The sequence below is a fragment of the Ananas comosus genome, linkage group 17, assembly GCF_001540865.1.
Source record: "Ananas comosus cultivar F153 linkage group 17, ASM154086v1, whole genome shotgun sequence".
In the NCBI taxonomy this organism is placed as follows: Eukaryota; Viridiplantae; Streptophyta; class Magnoliopsida; order Poales; family Bromeliaceae; genus Ananas; species Ananas comosus.
This window is the reverse complement of record NC_033637.1, coordinates 1,834,076-1,853,882: the sequence shown is the minus strand read 5'-3', so window position 1 is coordinate 1,853,882 and position 19,807 is coordinate 1,834,076. Positions and strand designations below refer to the sequence as shown.

Genomic DNA, 19,807 nt, shown 5'->3' with positions numbered 1-19,807 from the left:
ACGTATTTAGGTATCGTTTGGTTCGGGAATAAAAAAATAGTGGCTATTCCAGGGATAGATATAAATTGAGATATAAGCGAGGATTAGATCAATTTTGCGTTTGGATGAAAATTGGGTTATTCCTGGAATAAAAAAAATAGCGTTTGGTTAGGTAAGATGGAATAAGAAAGATAATGGGTTTTGTAAATAAAAAATAATGATATTATCCACTTATTATATTTGAATTTGAATTTTTAAATTTTTAAATTTATATTTCTAAATTTAAAATTTTAACTTTGAAATTTAAAATCTCAAATTTTAAATTCAAAATTTTAAATTTTAAATTTCAAACTTTAAATTTAAGATCATATTTAAATTTAAAAAAAATATAAAATATCAAATTTTAAATTTCAAAAATTTAAAATATCAAAATTTAAATTTAAAATTTAAAATTTATAATTTAAATTTTAAACTTTAATTTTGAGATTATAAATTATAAATTTTAAAAATTTAAATTTTTAATTTTTAAAATTTTAAAATAAGAATAGTGGTGGGAACAATTAATAAAAATAATTTATTATAATAAATCTATAATTTTTTTTAAAATTCTACTTAAATTTAAATTTAATAAAAAAAATTATTATAATATTTAAATATAATTTATTATAAATTTTATTATAATATTTAAATATAAATAATATGTATTAATATAGTACAATTAATAATTTTATAATAAAAATAATGTATTATAATATATAACATATTATATTTATATAATTTAGTTTAATTCAATTTATAAGTTTAATTAAGTTTGAAATTAAGCATTGGAATAGCACTGTTCCACCAAAATGGTGGAATAGCAAATCCCTTGCTATTCCGGAATAACCGGGAATAGCAAGGTTTGACCGGGATAAAATATCCCGGCCAAATTTCACCCCGTTTGGCGGAATAGCGGGGATAACTTTCGTTATCCCCGCTTATCCCGCGATCCAAACAGGGCCTTAAGGTTTAGGCATCCGGAATTATAATAGGTAAAAGGAATTCTAAATTTGTTAATCGACTTTTTTCTTTTTGGGGAAAAAAAGTGTGTCACTATGATTTCTCATTAGTGGAAATGGGGACATATATATCAGTGGGTCCCCAAAAGAATTAGCTTGAACTTTGAAGTGCTAAGGGAACTCCACTTCCTCAATCTCTTGGAAAATTTGAAACCACACCACACTCCTCACCACGCGTGCTTTGTGCACGTATGAGCCTATTCTTCTTATCGACATCGACGACATTGATAGCGAAGTGCTTGCGTAAGCGCCACCCATGTACATGTTCTTCATGATAAATAAATAAATAAATTAACAAAATAAAAGTTCTTGACTTTGTGGGTCATCAAAGTATAGTTTAATTAATTACTACTTATTAGTGCTAATGCTCGAATCATAGGTATATACGTGCGTAGTATCCTAGCTAAACATTCATTAGAGTTGGTAGTATCTCAAAGTTTAAGCTTTTGAATATTATAAAATATTAGAAATATCGTTTCTTAGCTGTTTATACATTTTTAAGCTAATCGATTGTTTCACGTAGAGCATCAGAGAGATTGTCATGAGCTTTTGAAAAATAGTTGATGGTTAATTGTTTCACAAATATTGACCCTTAAAAAAAAATTAAAAAATTCACCTCAAAATGAGTAAAAGATCCCAAAAAACATGCTCCAATTTCCAGTTGCTATATATCTTCGTTGAAATATCCTAGCACATGCACTTTCGTGTAGGTACTTGGTACGTGAGTACATATACATGTCATGAGGAACAACCAAGGAAAAGATCGAATATTAATACACCTTAATAGAGTGTAATTAGTTACATGATTATATTTATTAACTGTTTAATGTTAGCACACTCGATCGGGTACGTAGAAAATCAATTGGTTACTTCGTCGAGATCATCCAACGACAAGAACACTTCGTCCAAGCATGAAAGCTCGCTCCCATCGTCGCAGAAGCTCACTTGCGATCCACAGTTCGATTCGTAGACTCGGCACAAAACCCACTTGTTAGATTCCTAATAGATCATTAAGGTCAATTAGCATAATATATAGTATATAAGAAGTGAACACAAACACACACTCATATATATATATATATATTAGGGCTACTATACTTTTATGAGTATAGACCATTTTGTATTCATAAATTTTCAGCTGTTAAATGAAAAGTTATACAGCTAAGATGATAGTTGTCCCCGATTAGAATCATAGCAGTCTCTTAGGGTTGAGTGGGTAGTTGGTTGAATAGTTTGATCTAACGAAAATTAGAAGTAGAAAGCTTACTGTTGTTTGGTTCCCTCTCTTCTTAACAGGCCTACTTGCATTGGTGCAACTTGTAGTACTTCTAGTGTTACTAAGACCAGCTTCTGCTAGATGGTACTCATGCATAATCCAATAGGTTTTAGTCCCTTGGGGGGTTTCACCATAGTAAAATATGAGAGTCTTCTTCACACCAACCACCCTTTCGCAGCTAGTAATCGGTTCATCGGTGTCGATTGGGCTCCAATATCCATTTGGTGTGGCTCTATTTGGGGTCCTGCGCGTGAAGAAGTACCATTGATTACCTCCTTGTAGAGCTTTGCCTTCAATGAAAGAAGAGTACACATAGTATGAGAATCTCTACAGATGAGAAGGATGAGAGACAATGAAGGAAAAGTGTGTAGAATTTTGATTAAATATGTACGTACGTACATATATGTGAGTAGGTGTTACTAGAAGATTGATAATAGGAGTGATAAGGAATTACAAACAAACAGAAAATGCAAGATGTGGAAAGTGAACCAAGAATCTCTTAGAATAGAAGGAGCTTAAAAGCTCATAGTATCATACTATCTAAAAGATCGATCTGACAAAAAGAATGTCCTCAAAATGATCTTAACATATACTAACCATTGAGATCCCATGGATCGTTGCAACGGAGGTCGATGGTGGGGATGATGTCCGGTTGGCACGGAAGGTGGGCGGCCTTGCGGTAGAGGAAATGAACAACAAGCTCTTCGTCGGAGGGGAAGAAGCGGAAGCCCGGAGGAAGGTTGATAGTTGCACCTCCCATATTTGTCTCTTTATGTGAGAGTTTAGCAAATATGGAGAAGGGAGAGTAGGGGGGGTGTGTAGATCTGTTTGACTGGTATATATAGTGTGTGCATGAGAGAGAGAGGAGAAGGGTTCTACCCTTCTTTTTGTGGCGGCTACCAAAAAGTTTGAGGTGCATTGAAAACTCAACGTGATATGATACCTCGCAAGAAAAAGTTTTAAGTTTGTGCATACAATTCTAATATTGTAATCATCATGCATATAAACATATATTAGGCTCCTAGCATAAAATAATTAGATTTTATGCGCTAAATATATATCTCAAAGGAATGTTTGTAATTAACTATCACAAGACAACTAATTGATCAAGATTTGATCGTTTTGTTTTGCTTAATTTTGCATTGAATCAGTATATTTGCCATATAGTGATAGAAAATTAAAAAGGAAGCAAATTATGCCTTACAACTTGTAAATATGTTCACTTCCTAAGTTTAATTTCTATATTGATAGCAATGATGCTAGCAATAAAAGAATTGGGAAAGCTCTTGATTCCTCATTCATAAGGAATATAATTAAGTAATAGAAAGATTTTTTTTTCTTTCTTTTCACTGAAATTACAGCACATATTCCCTCACAATTGTATGCTTAGAGGAGAGTCAAATTATATGGGATATTATATATATATATATATGTTGTTTCTACTATTTTATTGAATATTGAATATAAAACATTATAATGATTGATTTACATATTGCGAAAATTTGAAGAGAAACGGCCATATCAATTTTAAGTTTGCGTTTAAAACAAATTAATTGAATCAGTAATTGAGATGCCATGCTCAAAACGATTTGAACCAATTGAATCAAACAGAGCTGAACCGAACCGAACACCGATTCTTGACGACGTCATGCTCGCATCACTCTCGTCCACCACCCCTCTCCCCTTCTTCTACTACAAGAAATTATACATGGCCTACAATTTGCGCAGCGCAATTTGCACAGTGGGTGCGCAAAGTACATGAGCATCACTTGGATAAGAAGCCACATATATTTTATGTTCTCGACTTATCACTTGTGGCTGCGCGAGCTATTGCTATAAACACGCGTCGAAACGCCGAATAATCATTCCAAATTCGACATGAGACTCCCACACTCTCTTCTTCTCCCCTTCTTTTCCCCTTAATTGGTAAATATATATAGTACTGCAGCTGCTTTATTGCAAGACAATATAGCCAAGGAGGAGGATTCCCTACATAAAAAAAGGAACCAGTCCACCAACTTTTATTTAGTGCCCACTTAGTAGGGCACCTCTCTCACTCCGACGTAGGAATGACGTAAACTCACATCATATATTTATACCAATGTATTATAAATCAATCAAATATTACTATATCAGTTTGTAGACATTTTAGGATTTTCTTCTATTTTTAATATGGAGTACTTTTTGATTGATTCGTGATATTGCTCGTGCGGTACAGATGTTATACAGAATTAGACAACGGGGGGATGACGACGAGGAAGAAGGGGACTGATCTTTAAGAGTGGGGGTTGCAGAGAGGTGTGCGAAGTGATCACGGACCCAATAAAATGATCAGGGTTTGTGGATTGGAAAAAATGCAAGCCAACATGATATAAGTGTGGATCTATAAATGTGTGAGGAAGCATGAATTGTCCCTTTTATGTTTCTGTATCCTTTGTGGGAACAACAGCAAAAGGAATGGTGGATCAACAGAATATGAATGGGCATTGAGGTTGCTTGCATTGAGATTCCAAAATTGTATTAATTCAGTAATTGCACTGCTTTGAGAAATGAGATTATAAATTATTAACTACTAATACGACCCAACCCGATTTGCTGATCGAGCCCGATTTCTTTTTCGCAGGTAGGATCAGACTCGGACTTATAATTTTGGACTGGGCCAGGCCCATCTGGGCCTTCCATAGCGAAGCCTTTTGCAATTTGTCGTAGACCACCTGTTTGATGTAATGCTTCACCGGAAGAGCTTCTTAAGAAGGGAGCACTCCCCTGTTTGATGCGCTTAATTGTATCGTAGTCGTTTCCACTGGGAAGTGGGAAAGGTGGGTGTATGTCTGTCTCGAAGGATGGGATGGGGAGTAACGCGTCCCTGGTTTTCTCCAAACACCTTCGCGACCTCTCCGTCCTCCCCAACTCCACCTTCTTCGCCCACCTCCTCCAATCCTGCATCGACTCCGCCTCCCTCCGCAGCGCGAAGCGCGTCCACGCGCGCCTTCTCAAGACCCGCTTCTCCTCCGAGACCTTCATCCTCAACCGCCTCATCGATGCCTACGCGAAATGCGGGAGCTTGGACTACGCACGGAACCTGTTCGACGCAATGCCTCAGAGAAACGCCTTCTCTTGGAACGCCTTAATCGGCGCCTTCGCAAAGGTGGGTTTTGTCGACGAAGCCCGCAGGCTCTTTTGTTTGATGCCCGAGCCTGATCAGTGCTCGTGGAATTCGATGATTTCGGGGTTCTCCCAGTGCGGCATGTTTGGAGAGGCGCTGGCTTTCTTCGCAGAGATGCATGCCGAGGACTTCGTGCTCAATGCTTATTCGTTTTCGAGCGCGCTCAGTGCTTGCTCGGGGTTGGTGGACTCGAGAATTGGTGCACAAATTCATGGCTTGATATCAAAGTTGCGTCTTGTTCGTGACGTATATATGGGCAGCGCGCTCTTGGATATGTACTCAAAGTGCAAGAGACCGTCGGATGCGCTAAGAGTGTTTGAAGAAATGCCAGAGAGGAATGTGGTCTCGTGGAACACTTTGATCACTTGCTATGAACAGAACGGTCCTGTGAACAAGGCAGTACTGTTGTTCGTGGCAATGATGAAAGATGGGATTAAGTACGATGAGGTCACGCTCGCCAGTGTGGTCAGCGCCTGTGCAAGCTTGTCGGCTATTCGAGAGGGCATGCAAATCCATACCCGAGCTATAAAGTTTGATAAATTCCGAAACGATATGATATTGAGCAATGCTTTGGTGGACATGTATGCGAAATGTAAGAGAATTCGAGAGGCAAGATCAATTTTTGATCGTATGCCTTTTAAGAGTGTGGTCGCCGAGACATCTATGATTAGCGGCTATGCAAAGTCTTCCAGTGTAGAAGATGCTCGATTAATGTTTTTAGGTATGCCGGAACGGAATATCATAGCTTGGAATGCACTAATAGCTGGTTATACGCAAAATGGTGAAGATGAAGAAGCACTTGATCTATTTCTCCATTTAAAGAGGGAATCTGTTTGGCCGACCCATTATACCTATGGCAACATACTTAATGCTTGCGCCAATATTTCAGATCTTCATCTAGGCAAGCAAACCCATGCACACGTTTTGAAACATGGTTTCCGATTTGAGCCTGGCCCTGAGTCTGATATATTCGTCGGGAATTCACTTATTGACATGTACCTTAAATGTGGATCAATTGATGAGAGTGAAAAGGTCTTTGAAAGAATGATTGGCAGGGACAAAGTAACATGGAATGCCATGATTGTTGGTTGCGCACAAAATGGGCGAGGAAAAGAAGCATTGCATATATTCGACAGAATGCTAGCGTCAGGGGAGAACCCTGATCATGTGACAATGATCGGTGTTCTTTCTGGATGCAGTCATGCAGGCTTAGTCGATCAGGGGCGTCAGTATTTTTGGTCGATGACTGAGCTACATGGCATAATTCCTTCACAGGATCATTACACGTGCATGGTCGATCTTCTTGGCCGCGCTGGGCACCTAAAAGAAGTGGAGGAATTGATAAAGGAAATGCAGATAAAACCCGATGTTGTTCTTTGGAATTCTTTACTCGCTGCATGTAGGCTGCATGATAATGTGGAGTTGGGAGAATGGGTGGCAGAGAAGCTATTTGAGCTTGATTCAGAGAATTCAGGGCCTTATGTTCTTCTGTCGAACATGTACGCAAGGATGGGGAGATGGGCGGATGTTGTGAGGTTGAGGAGGAGAATGAAGGAGAGAGGGGTTGCGAAGCAGCCAGGGTGCAGTTGGATTGAGATTAGTAGGAAGGTGCATGTGTTCTTGGTGAGAGATAAAAGGCATCCATGTAGGAAAGACATTTATGGTATATTGAGAATTCTTAAACTACAAATGAAAATGATAGGATTAGATTCAGAGTTATATGAGGACATAAACTATTCATTTGATTGAACCTTACCACTGAAAATTGGTAATTATTATGATGATAATGTGGTATACATAACAAATGGTGAGATTCTGTTTAGTTGGTGTATTGATGAAGCTTAGTTAGATACCAATAGGAGTGAATGGCCAAGAATCTGCCATTAAGCGTGATCACTGATGGTGGCTGTCTAAAAGAAGGAAGACAAAGTGTACAGCATGTAAGGGCATTTCGATCCGGTTTAGTAAGTTCTGGGCATGATTTGAGCCCAGCAATGTGAAACTCATAGCGACCGGTATAGGTGAAAGAGAAAAGGCATAAAAGAACTTCTGCTTCTATGGTATTTAACAGCATACAGATAACATATTCTTTGCCAGGAGCTAATGACGGATATAATCTTACAAGGTAAACATCAGATGAGATAATAATTTTGCAATCTCAAATTCTTAACTTCACTCTATTTTCCTGTTTTAACTCATGCCTACATTGCTTAGTAGGACCATAATTTGGATGAAGCCTGCGATGAAATCTTTCACTGTTAACATTCTAATCAATAGGTCGAGAAAGAGTAGACTGGCTACCAAATGAAGTGGGATTTTTGTTAACAAAATGAGCTACTAATCTGGTGAGTAGATTCTTTAAATTTAGAGACATTTCCAACTTGTTTATTGCTAAGCTCTAGCATTTCCAATACATTATTACCATGTACATTCTCTTTCACAAAAATCCCTTTCTTCACCTAGTTGGCTTCTTCTCAGGATTCTTTTGAATACACATGTGCTTACTCAAGCCACACTTTGTACTCAGGATACAAAAGTATTCACATGCAAGGTACATACTTTCACCTCATTTTTATTTGCGTATAGTTTGATTCTCAGGTCATTTTCTGGTTTGTGTGTTCATTTGAGGTACTCAGAAAATTGCCAAGATTTTTCACATTGAGTGGCCTTAATCAAGTGGACAAAGTGTAGCATAAATATATGCATGGTTAGAGTAAGGTCAGTTTTAGTATTGTTTGGTTCTAAATAGAAGAAAACAACTAAGGGTGAAGATGACACCTGATGAGCTATATTATATAAGGATGGAGACTATCAAATACTACTGCGCCATAAATAAATGTGACAGCTATCTATTCTAGAAGGCAATATCGAATTTTGTCACGACCATTTGTTTGATAGATGATTATCTCCACATTGATTGTGCTTGTGGATGGAGTATTCTATCCACCATCTGGCAACCTATTATCAATCAGAGCCATTTATTGTTGAACAATAATGCTTTTTTTTCTTTCTTTTTTTTTTTTAATTTACCTTAAGCTGAACTGGTTGCTGATGATTTAGATCGACGACTACGAAAATAGAATATCTAGATCACCCACTAATTGCAGAGTTCTGCACCTTTCTAAGTTAATCCATTTGGTTGTAGTAAATAACCTTTGTCCTGTGAATTTGATTGTAGCATTGATAGTTAACATTCGTTAAGTAGTTTCCATTAAGGCAGTCCAAGGTTTGGATTTCCCAAGAGAGTCCCACATGTAGTTACTGTCGGCGACAATTTTGATCTAACAATTCCGAATTACGTAAGTTTGGTGAAACCGATTAGTCCATGTGATCTTGCCAAAAAAATAAATTTATGTTATTCCTCTTTTTTCTTTTTTTCCTCTCTAAATATTCGGAAAGTACTTTCAATCTCAACCGTTAGACTAATTTTTGTTAGAAATAATTATTCGTTTGATGAAGGATATTCAGTCCCTCCTCAGAATTCATATTTGAGATCTCTTACCTTTGTTTAAGAGGGGTTTTTTTTTTTTTTTTTTTTTTTATAAGAGAGATAGGTAGCACGGTATCCGCTTCGTTTATTTTGAATCAATTAGGATTCGAACTTGGGTCTTGGGTACCAACCACCAAATCCTTTACCACTTGCTCTAGGGACGGTCGGTACTTTTGTTTAAGAGTTAAAAACTATTGACAATGGCTATAAACAACATAAAAGAAGTACTTTGGGAGGTGTCTTCGCACTATTATTTTCATATATAGTTGATGTGCTGATAAATTTATGTAGTATTTTGAAACATATGTATAAGTCAATCAGAAGTTCAACATTATAGGCACCACCACGGTAAGTCGGTAATGAAATATAAAGATAATATTACGAAAGATTCGAAGCATTTTCCTAGCTGAAGTATGGCATACGTTTGATGAAGAAAATAGTTTGGGGGAGAATAAATGTCCTTTGTTGTTGTTATTGTTGTTATTGTTACATAAGAGACGTCCCCCACCTTTTGTTGAACTTTGGTGGACATAGAAAATTTGGGCGCCGTGCGTGCTAAGTCGCTCTTTTGATATTTGCAAGTGTTTTTTTGGATGATATTTTGATTACACGAGGTTTCTAATTTTCTCATGCTTCAGTAAAAATTTGCTTGTACGATAAGGAGGTAGGTGTTTGATTTTTAACTTTCTAAAAGTTCTTGATATTTATAATTTAGTCGAATAATTTTTAAAAAGTCTTGATATTTATAATTTAGTAAAATAATATATTTTATTAATAAAATAATTGATCTTATTTCAAAAAACTAACTTAAAAAACTGAATACGATGTTCATTCTAAATACTTTATTATACTAGTTATCTATCAAGTACTATTTATATGTTTCTTAAATAAATCAAAAAAAATTACCCTAGATCCCATCTTTGCATTCCGTCGGTCTTATAACCGCAAATTTAAGAAGGGAAAAAAAAAATTAAGCCCCACTTTCTTTGTAATGAGCAAAAAATTAACACAAAAATTAAAGTTAATTTTTTTAAAAATTTAGTATTAAAAAAAAATTGATCAGGTTCCAATTTTATTAGAATTTTTTTAAAAAAAAAATCTGAAAAAAAAGAAATAAGAAATCAGATTTAGCTTTTTTTTTTTCCCTTTTCTTTTTTTGTTTCCTCTTGGCTTGTCTTTTCTGCCAAGGTATCTAAAAAAGAGAACATGTGGTTCTAGTTCAAATTAACTCTGATTGGATTAGTAGTATCTTTGTGTGTATAAAATAACGTGATCCAATTTGCTTCTAGAAGAAGAAGAAAACAAATTTGTAGGAAGCACCAAACATATTCCCAGATTTTTTTTTTTATTTATTTTATTTTTAAATCCTGATACATAACTAAACGTTCCCCGAGTCTCCCTATCTTTCTAGAAGGAGACCTCTAAGTAAATGAACCCCCAACTTTGGCTTCTATGAAATCAACCCTCGTAAAACCTCTACCACACGGTGGAGATAAAGACACCCTTTTTAAAGTGAGAAGATTATTAGAAAACGGCAGGTGGAGAATAATAACGAGGACGAAAATTAAATCCCACAATATATCTGCCATTAGATCGTAACGGGTACGGACAAAATAGTTAAAAAGGAATTTGGAAAATTTTAGGGGGGAGAGGGGGCGGGTACTAATTAATTAATTAATTGATTAATTAAGGCGTGTCATTATTGGAGACACATGGAGAAAGCCAACGGTGTTCCGCTTACGTGCGCACCCATCTAGAAATTCGGCGACTTTTGCACTCACGCGACTCCGCACGGGCGAGGATCCTCTGCGGCGCCGGATGTACAAATTTAGTACATTACGCCCCACTTTATTTATTTATTTATTTTATTTTATTTTATAAACTAACTAGAAGAAAACTAAATAGAAAAAAAAAAAAAAATCCTCCGTGGTTGTGAAGTAGGGTTAATATGATGGGCTGTAGTAAATTTGTACGACCTGGGAGGGAGAGGATCCTGCGGCCGCTCCTGACCCCAGGGACAAGCAATCAAATCTTTCTGCGGGGGAGAGAAAAGGAGGACGCATCCCCGGAGTCCCCGACCCGCACCCATTTAATAAACTAATAAATGAAAGAGCTGCCCCGCGCCGTTCAAAGATTACAATCCAAGTTAACCAAGTACCCAACCTCCCTTTCCCAGTCCCAAAGCCTCATCTCCTTTCACTCCCCTCGTCTCTCTCTCTCTCGAGCTTTCTAGAGCTCTCTCCTCCGACCATGATCTCTCACCGCCGGCGGGACTTCGCCGCCGGGAACCACTTCAGCTTCTCTCACCTTCCACGCGCCGCGGGCGCCGCGGACGCCATGGGCGAGTACAACGCGTGGGCGGAGCGGATCAAGGGCGCCAACCATGGCTACTTCGCCCGATCCCCCGACCCCAACCCCGGGGCTTGGGCGCGGCGACCCGATCAGGTCCGCCGCGCCGTCGCGGCGACCAATCCCCCAACCACGGGGCTTGGGGGCGGCGACCCGATCAGATCCGCCGCCGCGGCGGAGGAGCAGGGGTTCCGATGGGCGGCGAAGGAGAGCTACGACTCCGACACGCCCTCGCCGCCTCTGTGGAAGAGTCCCCCCATCGCCCGGTCCGCCGGGTCCTCGCCTATCCGAAGCGTTTACCGTGACGACGACGGCGACGACGACGGCGACGATCGGGGTCGACACCCTAATCAGAGGGTGCAGGCGATCGAGAGGTACCGCCAGGAGATGATGGAGATGGTGCGGGGCCTGCCCGAGGCCGCGTACGAGCTCTCGCTCAGGGACATCGTCGAATCCCCCTCCCCCCGGATCGCGCGGATCGAAGGGCAGAGACCCACCGATGAGGCGGAATCGCCCAAGGAGAAGAGCGAGAAGGGGGCGAGTCGATCGGAGAAGGAGACTAAGAAGGAAAAGAATAAGAAGAAGAAGAAGGTGAGGAGGATATCGAGGAGCGAGAGCTTGGACACTGGGGGGCTATTGATCAAGATGTTCATGCCGCTCTCGGTGGGAGGGAGGAGGAAGAGCTTCGGGCGAGGAATGGTGGAATAAGAACGAGTTTAGCGAAGCAGAGAGTAGCAGGACGAGTAGTACCAATAGCAGTAGCAGCAGTGGTAGTTCTAGTTCTAAATCCGGCTCCAGGAGTAGGGGCAGGTAAGCTAATTTTGCAAAATTATGATCTTTTTTATTGAGTAAATTGGTAGATTTGTGTAGATTCTGTAGAATTTGGACCGCCCGTTCCTAGAGCAAGTGGCAAAGAATTTGATGGTTGGTATCCGAGACCCAAGTTCGAATCCTAGTTTATTCACATTTCTAGCTAAGTTTATTTCTAAATGAAATAAACTAAGTAGGTAGCGTGCTACCTGTCTCTCAAAAAAAAGAAAAATCGTTAAGATTGGTTGATTCAGAAATAATCTCATGAAGCTTAATTCTCCGCGTCATTGCTTGTACTATCGAGTATAAGATTTTTAATTGTTTAAAGCTTCTCACACTATAGATTAGTTGAGATAGCATAATCAGAATAAATGATCCTGGATATAAGTTAATGAATAGCTGTAGATACAGGAAGAAGCAGCAATCCAAATGCCACAGCATATCATTCACTAACCTTATTTGTCCCCTTGTTTTTCAGGAGAATGAGTAGCTGTTATTCATTCTTTCGCTCCAATAAAAGCAGATCCAGGAGAAGCTAAAAGATAAAAGCAAGACGATCTCAAATGGAATCCATACGCATATACTCGGAACATCCCCTGCTTTAACTGGGATTTCTCCGGTAATATGCTCAAGTGATGGTTTCCCGAAAGTACCCGGGTGTGTGAAGTGTTTCATCTTTGCCTTTCTGGCTTTGCTTCTGCAACGAGAGCTCAATATTTAAAGACAAAATTTTGAGAAAGTTGTTTATGTATAAGATGCAATGCAACATATTTTATCATGTATTATACTGTGAGAATGGATCAACTGTATCCGTTGTAATAAGTTGAATATGTACTTCTGAGCCTTCCGTGCTGTGGAATGTATTTATGCTGCGTGATGACTACATTGTAAATTTTATGTCTTACTGTAATAAGATGAAAGATGTAGCTTTGAGCCACTTAATTTGCTTTATGCTTTTCATCTTTCAATGTATTTGATTATGCTGCATGACTACTGCAAAGTTTTATGTGTCAGTGGCTTCACGCTTACGCGCTTATAGTAAAATGATGTATAGAACCTCATAAATTCAAAATAAACATTACTGAAATATTGTGTATTGGACCGCCAACACGGCATATGCGTTGTTTGGGCCCGAAGGAAGAGGGAATTATCGATCACCTGTTCACTCAGTACATTTTTTTTTTAGATTTCCAATAGTGATGACGTTGGAGAGTGTTTGGTCCGAAGATTTGGATGACGATGTGCACTTCGTCAGGAATAGGTGGAAAGCTAGGAATGGGTCGCAGTTTATGAGTACTAAGCTAACCGGCCTAAAAACCTGCTGGTGAGTCACGTGGGAGGTCAGGAATAATGCGATTTTTAGGAATATCCAGTTGAACCAACTTCTAGCAGTCTACAAGATTAAACAGTTGACGAACCTTTGGGAGCATTTTCTCTCAGCAAATCGGCATAGCTATAATCACTAGCGTAGGGTTTTTTTTTATTTTTTTATTTTTTTATTTTGCCGCACACTTCGAGGTCTATATTGTCTTATCCCCATCGCTTAGTTCATCATTCTAATAAATGAAGCGGATAACATACTATTCTTTTTTCAGAAAAAGCATTACTAAAATAATTTCTATGCTCAATAGCCATTTAGCAAGGAGTTGATTGAACCGACCGTCCCTAGCGCAAATGGCAAAGGACTTAGTGGTTGGTATTAGAGATTCCAAGTTCGAATTCTAGTTGATTCACATTTAATTCCGACTTAGTTTATTTCTAAACGAAGTGGATAATATGCTATCTCTCTCTCAAGAAAGGAAAAAAAAAAAAAAAAAAGTGGTAGATCAAAAGCATTCTAAAACCTTTGGGATGGCTGCTACAGTCATACTCAATAAATCTAGGTTGCAATCATCAAGAAAATTTTTATGACGAGCATCATATTATCAATTGATTAGAAAACATAAGACAACAATTATCGACAAATAACAGAACATGATGCTCGGTTATTATCACATAAATAATCAGCGCACTCTCCATTAGTAGGAGTTCGATTTGTGAGCACATGTAGGGTACACTAGAAGGGGGAGGGGGCTTTCAGGTTGTTTGTAGGTAGTTTTCAGATGCAATAAATGGTCCAATAGCCAAGTGATAGTATTATATATTGAGTGGTTCTAAGTGGCCTCAATGTTTAAATGATGAAAACATAACTTTTCGTGCTGCTGAACGTGGCTCGTGATTGTACAGCGTGAGTACTTGCATCAGCTAAAGGAACATGCAGGACTAGATGTAATGTTGACTCCCACGCACTGCAGCTAATCTTTGATAGTGAGTTGCATATCATCTTCTGCCATGTTCTTATGCGAGTTTAGCAATTACCATACTAGGAAAACTTTGATCTATTTCTTTTTCTTATGTGATTGCTCATTTGTTATATAGTTGATTGGGCGAATTCATATTAGTTTTATAGAAAGGAAATTCAAATTATTTTTCAATAGCCTAAAAAGACATTCATAAATATGAAATGAGTGCATAAGTTTTTTCTACGCAATAATAAAAATATTCAACTACAACGGGATTGATTACAAAAACTAAATTGCGCTGATCACAGAATCTTCGGGCCCAAAGGATTCTAGGCTGGGCCGCCCATTGACTTGGGCCGGGCCCAATTACTTGCTTCGAGATATAACGGTAAAGTTAAGTTTAGGACACGCAATATACAGAATCTGATCCAGATACAGCGCATCTCTGCCGTTCATTAATGGACGGTCGAGATTGGGCAGTTACTCGTTGGACGGTGGATCTCTCGCTACCAACTAACCTTCCAGCTTACCGTTCTGACACGTGGCGCGCGGAATCAACGCAAAAAACAAAAAAAAAAAACTGCACAAAAGACTTAAAACCGAAACCGGCGACGACTTCATGTTGACACAAAACGGCTCTAACATTAAACACACGAATAACAGCTCCGACGTGGCACGATTCTATTGGGCCAAAAACCATGTCTCCTGTTTTGTTAATCTCAAACCGTCGTGCTTAACGCATGAGCGTTGGCGCGTTTTTTCTCCCGCCTCTCCCCCTTAACACCTCATTTACTACTAATTAATTAATTTCCCCCGTTCTTAACACACTCGCAGAGGAGAGCGAGAGAGGGAGGGAGAGCTCGTCTCCTTGTTGTGGGCTTCGGTTTCCCATGGCGATTTCTAGGGTTTCGATCTCCTTCTTCGTCGTCGCCCTCTTCCTCGCGACGGCGGATGGGGAGGAGGGCGAGGAGGCGGCGGTGGTGGAGGGATCGGCGGTGCTCACCCTCGACGCCTCCAACTTCTCCGAGGTCGTCGCGAAGCACCCCTTCATCGTCGTCGAGTTCTACGCTCCATGGTCGTAATCTCGCCATATTGTTATGCTCTTCTATCTCTATGAGCTTATGTAGATCGGATGCTGATGCGTAAATGCTATAATTTGTGTTAAGAATAATCGTCTCATATTAGATACAAATTATAATCCTGATCTGTATATAATGTGCTATACCATGTAATAGCTTAAGCTTTTGGGTTAGTTTCGAGCCCTTCTAACATGATATTAGAGCTTTAAACTCGCCCTGCTTTAACCGATAACTGCATTGGGTTCGTGGCTAAGGTTTAGCACGTATTGTTAGTCTCATATTGGATATAAATTAGAATTATGATTTGAGGGGTTTCACCTAAGGTTTTAGGTTGGACCCGAGCCCCTTAAAAATTAGGAATGGTAGATCTCTGATTTTGAGTAAATTTCTGATAATTGAGGGTTTGATTAGTTTTTAGATTGCAATATATATATTTCTAGATTTTGGTGGCGTATTGTTTGTGTAAAGATGTGATTTTGTCGATGTTGTTGAATGATTTGGTTAGTAAGATTTGCTAATTCTTAAGATTTTGAAGGTTATAGATTCAGGCATGCTGAATACAGAGAAGGATTTAGCTAATTTGGGACGTAACTTAGTATTTCCTCATCTTTCAAGAAGCTTTATTTTTTTTTTTTTATGTTATTACTGTAACTCTTTTTTGTTTTTTTTTTAATTAAATCCTGATGTTGGCAGGTGTGTGCTCTGCAAAAAACTAGACCCAGAGGTAATTATTTCTTTATCAATAACAAAATTATCAATGCTGAAGTAATCTTCTTTGATATTTAAATTTTAGATCGATAGCGGATCTAATTACATGTTTTCTGGGACAATGACAGTATGAGAAGGCGGCAGCAGTGCTTAGCGAACATGATCCACCAATCATTCTTGCTAAGTTTGATGCGGATGATGAGAAAAATAGAGGTCTTGCCGATCAGTTCGGTATCGATGGCTTCCCCACGGTGAAGATCCTAAGGAATCAAGGGAAAAGCGCGCAAGAATACAAGGGTCCTCGGAAGGCAGAAGCTATAGTTCAATATCTGAAGAAACAAGCTGGTCCTGCATCTGCTGAGATTAAAACAGTAGAGGATGCTGGTAATTACATTGATTACAAAACAGTAACTATTGTAAGTTTGTTCATTTCTCAGAGCTTTCTATCTGATAATCCTCGTGGCAAGTCCTATTATTCTGTTACAATTCGCACATGATCATAGGTCGGGGTGTTCCCTGAATATACTGGTGAAGAGTTTGAAAACTTCAGAGCTGTGGCAGAGAAATTACGTTCGGACTATGTTTTTGCTCATACCTTGGATGCTAAGCTCCTTCCGCGTGGTGATTCAGCAGTAAAAGGGCCGGCAGTTAGGCTGTTTAAACCATTTGACGAACTCTTCATGGATTTTGAGGTATATTTAAGCAGCAAGTTTTTGTTTTCAGATCATATTCTTTTGCTACACAATATGTTCTGATTTATTACACTACCAACATAGAAAAAGCTACTTCAGTCATTCATTAATAATCGATGTCTTTTTATTATTTATGCAGGATTTTTCTACGGACGCGCTGGAGAAGTTTATTGAAGTAGCTAGTGTGCCTACCATCACCATTTTTAATAAGGATCCAAGCAACCACCCTTTTCTTATGAAATTCTTCAATAGTCCTAATTCCAAAGTAAGAAACTCTTCTTGACAGATATGACATGGATAGAGTATCATAAGTATCATACTTACATAGCATTTTTTTTTCTATTTATCATTTGAGTACTTATATAGCTGAGTTATGCCGGGACTGTACTGGTGGGTCTTTCTTATTTTCCTGATCTGTTGAACTTAGCTTCTTGTCATGCAATTGCTGGTAATACAACATATTTTCTTTTTATTTTTCATTGCACCCAATCCCAGTGAGTTTTTTTGTTCTTTTGGCACCTGGTGATGAACAGGCATTGCTTTTCCTACGCTTTAATAGCTATAAATTTGATGTTTACAAGTCCAAGCTTCATGAAGTTGCTGAGCTATACAAAGGGAAGAACATAAGCTTCCTGATTGGTGATTCTGAAAATAGTGAGAGTGCCTTTGAGGTTGTTATCTATCCCTTCTTTTTATTGTTTTGGCAATATTTTAAGATGATCACATTGTAATTTGAAACTCGCAAACTGTTTGGTAATCAGTACTTTGAAGTGAAAGATGATCAAGCACCCCTCATCATCTTACTTCAAGAGGATGATAATAAGAAATATATTAAAACCAATGTGGAGCCTGATCAAATTGCAGCTTGGTTGAAGGATTACCAGGTAAACTTATATCGACTTCTACGAAAAATGCCATGTCCGAAAGAATAGGCGTTTCTTCTCCATGAAATTTTACACAAAGAGTTGGACAAAATTCATGAATTGTATCATGATTTGTTTATGAAAAAAATCACCTGTTCTTAAAATGTGCATATAGGATGGTAAATTGACGCCATTCAGAAAGTCAGAACCTATTCCGGTTGTCAATGACGAACCTGTAAAAGTTGTTGTAGCTGATAGCCTCCGCGATGTAGTCTTCAACTCTGGCAAAAATGGTAAGCTTCTTTTAGCTATTCCATTTTCCTAATAGTAATGAAATTCTTCTATTTTATGTGTAGGTCATGCTTAAAATCTTAAAGGTTTAGATGTACTTCTGCACATTCTGCAAAACTACTTGTACATGCTCCTATTCTTTTCTTGTATTTTTTTCCTTTTTAACTTGTTCATCAAAATAACATTGTTACAAACAAATTTATTGCGCTAAGTTCTTTAGTCCCATCCTATAAGTTTAACAGCCCAATCACTGGCTCTGCTGCAATCTTCTGATCACAGTTTTCCTTGAGTTTTATGCCCCTTGGTGCGAACATTGTAAGAAGCTAGCACCAATCTTGGAGGAAGTAGCCATCTCATTCAAAAACGAAACTGACATCGTCATTGCAAAGATGGTATCCTTCCTTTTCCACACCAATTGGATAATGAGTTGTATTTGGCTTGGATTACAGGAATAATTTTCTGCAGCTGTTTTGACATTTTTGTGGACAAACTTACATCGTAGGATGCTACTGCCAATGATGTTCCAAAGGAATTTGACATTCCAGGATATCCGACTTTGTACTTCGTATCAGCTAGCGGAAAGCGTCTGCCCTACGACGGTGAAAGGACAGCGGAGGAGATCATCGACTTTGTACAGAAGAACAGGGAAACCACCAGTGATACCACCACTAGTTCTGAGTCGATAAAGGATGAACTATGACGAAGGTGCGCAAATAACTAGTTTGCCCTCAGATTTTCATTTTAACTAATTATATCTTACAGCTTCCCGTTTTGCCGACTTTCTTCCTATTTACTTTCTACAGTAAGATGCAATTTTTTACCGTAATAACTCACTTTTTTGGCAAGCCAATGATTTAAGACTAACGAGTATAAGATAATTAGTGATTAGAACAAGGGAGTTTCTTTGTCATGATGCAGGCTCTTCCTGTAGGTACAGCACTCTTTTTAGTGTTTCTCATGGATTACTCTTACTTCTTTATAAAACAAGATTAATGTACCATGAAAGAGTACTTGAGCTACCCCCCTACTTTCAAAATTGTTACTTTAAATAAGAAGGTTCGATACAAATACTTTTGAAACTTATAAATCATGACTCTTGTAGGCTTGATACAATTCTTATGGCATGTTGTTACAGAGATGACACTTACATCACTAGCTACATTGTTATCAACTATAGAAGAAAATTAGGAAAGACAAACTTTCTCTTTATCTTGCAGAATATTGCTGATGCCCGTCAATGCCGAGCATAACTGGTGACTTCATCAGAATCGATGAAAGCACTCACACCTTCCAATCCAAATTTTGAGTTAAACAGTTAGAATAACGTAGTATCTTGCTAGTTTTCAAATTGTTAGGTTTTATAGACTTCGAAGGGGCTCCGTCAATGTTCGCTTAAGTTAGTTTCTGTCCTGACAATTCAATGCGAGATTATATGAGTCCTTCAATAAAACGGAATCCCTATCATCTGTGACATTCCTGAGTGACTCTGATCAAATATCAAGACAAAGCTTTGTACTGTTATACAAGCATAATTCTGCCAATTGAGCATTTTGCATCTATTATTTCTTCAATGGTTTTTTGTTTGACTGAAAAACCTTTGATTGATGCGACAAAGGTATGCAGATTTGAATGTGCTCTTTTATTCCATCTGCAGCTAATGGGCAAGTAAAATTCGTCAGTAGTTTAAATAATTAAAATGGCTTGATTTGATTAGCCTTTGTGAAGTTTCCACGATAGTTACTTTTAATTTCTTGCCACTTTTCT

General features: G+C 38.3%; 3 protein-coding genes across 6 annotated transcripts; 2 read left to right on the top strand and 1 right to left on the bottom strand.

Annotated features, from left to right (window-relative positions):
• LOC109723556 (NAC domain-containing protein 104-like) lies at positions 1,723-3,107 on the bottom strand. Its single transcript, XM_020251981.1, has 3 exons — positions 2,911-3,107; positions 2,305-2,603; positions 1,723-2,036 (listed from the first exon to the last, which is right to left on the bottom strand). The coding sequence occupies exons 1-3, from the start codon at positions 3,071-3,073 to the stop codon at positions 1,896-1,898; spliced, it is 603 nt and encodes a 200-aa protein (XP_020107570.1). The 5' UTR covers positions 3,074-3,107; the 3' UTR covers positions 1,723-1,895.
• On the top strand, positions 4,711-13,070 carry LOC109723054 (pentatricopeptide repeat-containing protein At2g13600). Of its 4 annotated transcripts, XM_020251263.1 has the most exons (5): positions 4,711-4,804; positions 4,937-7,604; positions 7,697-7,824; positions 7,958-8,030; positions 12,607-13,070. In XM_020251263.1, exon 2 carries the CDS (start codon positions 5,141-5,143, stop codon positions 7,226-7,228), a length of 2,088 nt encoding a protein of 695 aa, XP_020106852.1. In that variant the 5' UTR covers positions 4,711-4,804; positions 4,937-5,140; the 3' UTR covers positions 7,229-7,604; positions 7,697-7,824; positions 7,958-8,030; positions 12,607-13,070. The 4 variants fall into 4 exon arrangements, with proteins under 4 accessions (XP_020106852.1, XP_020106855.1, XP_020106851.1 ...); XM_020251266.1 differs by having other exon boundaries at positions 4,721-7,604; positions 7,757-7,824; XM_020251262.1 differs by having other exon boundaries at positions 4,721-7,604.
• On the top strand, positions 14,353-19,591 carry LOC109723055 (protein disulfide-isomerase-like). The gene is made up of 12 exons (XM_020251267.1): positions 14,353-14,435; positions 15,245-15,485; positions 16,183-16,213; positions 16,326-16,613; positions 16,701-16,889; positions 17,029-17,154; positions 17,423-17,560; positions 17,651-17,773; positions 17,928-18,045; positions 18,323-18,435; positions 18,546-18,748; positions 19,261-19,591. The coding sequence occupies exons 2-11, from the start codon at positions 15,301-15,303 to the stop codon at positions 18,741-18,743; spliced, it is 1,509 nt and encodes a 502-aa protein (XP_020106856.1). The 5' UTR covers positions 14,353-14,435; positions 15,245-15,300; the 3' UTR covers positions 18,744-18,748; positions 19,261-19,591.

What these genes read in the sequence shown, in the direction of transcription:
- LOC109723055 (XM_020251267.1), top strand. Translation starts at nt 15,301, where the DNA reads ATGGCGATTTCTAGGGTTTCGATCTCCTTCTTCGTCGTCGCCCTCTTC. An exon ending in ATAGTGAGAGTGCCTTTGAG is followed by an intron (nt 17,561 to 17,650) that starts GTTGTTATCTAT and finishes TTTGGTAATCAG; the next exon opens with TACTTTGAAGTGAAAGATGA. An exon ending in CTTCAACTCTGGCAAAAATG is followed by an intron (nt 18,046 to 18,322) that starts GTAAGCTTCTTT and finishes TTCTGATCACAG; the next exon opens with TTTTCCTTGAGTTTTATGCC.
- LOC109723054 (XM_020251263.1), top strand. Translation starts at nt 5,141, where the DNA reads ATGTCTGTCTCGAAGGATGGGATGGGGAGTAACGCGTCCCTGGTTTTC.
- LOC109723556 (XM_020251981.1), bottom strand. Translation starts at nt 3,073, where the DNA reads ATGGGAGGTGCAACTATCAACCTTCCTCCGGGCTTCCGCTTCTTCCCC. An exon ending in CGATCCATGGGATCTCAATG is followed by an intron (nt 2,604 to 2,910) that starts GTTAGTATATGT and finishes CTTTCATTGAAG; the next exon opens with GCAAAGCTCTACAAGGAGGT. An exon ending in AGAGAGGGAACCAAACAACA is followed by an intron (nt 2,037 to 2,304) that starts GTAAGCTTTCTA and finishes ATGATCTATTAG; the next exon opens with GAATCTAACAAGTGGGTTTT.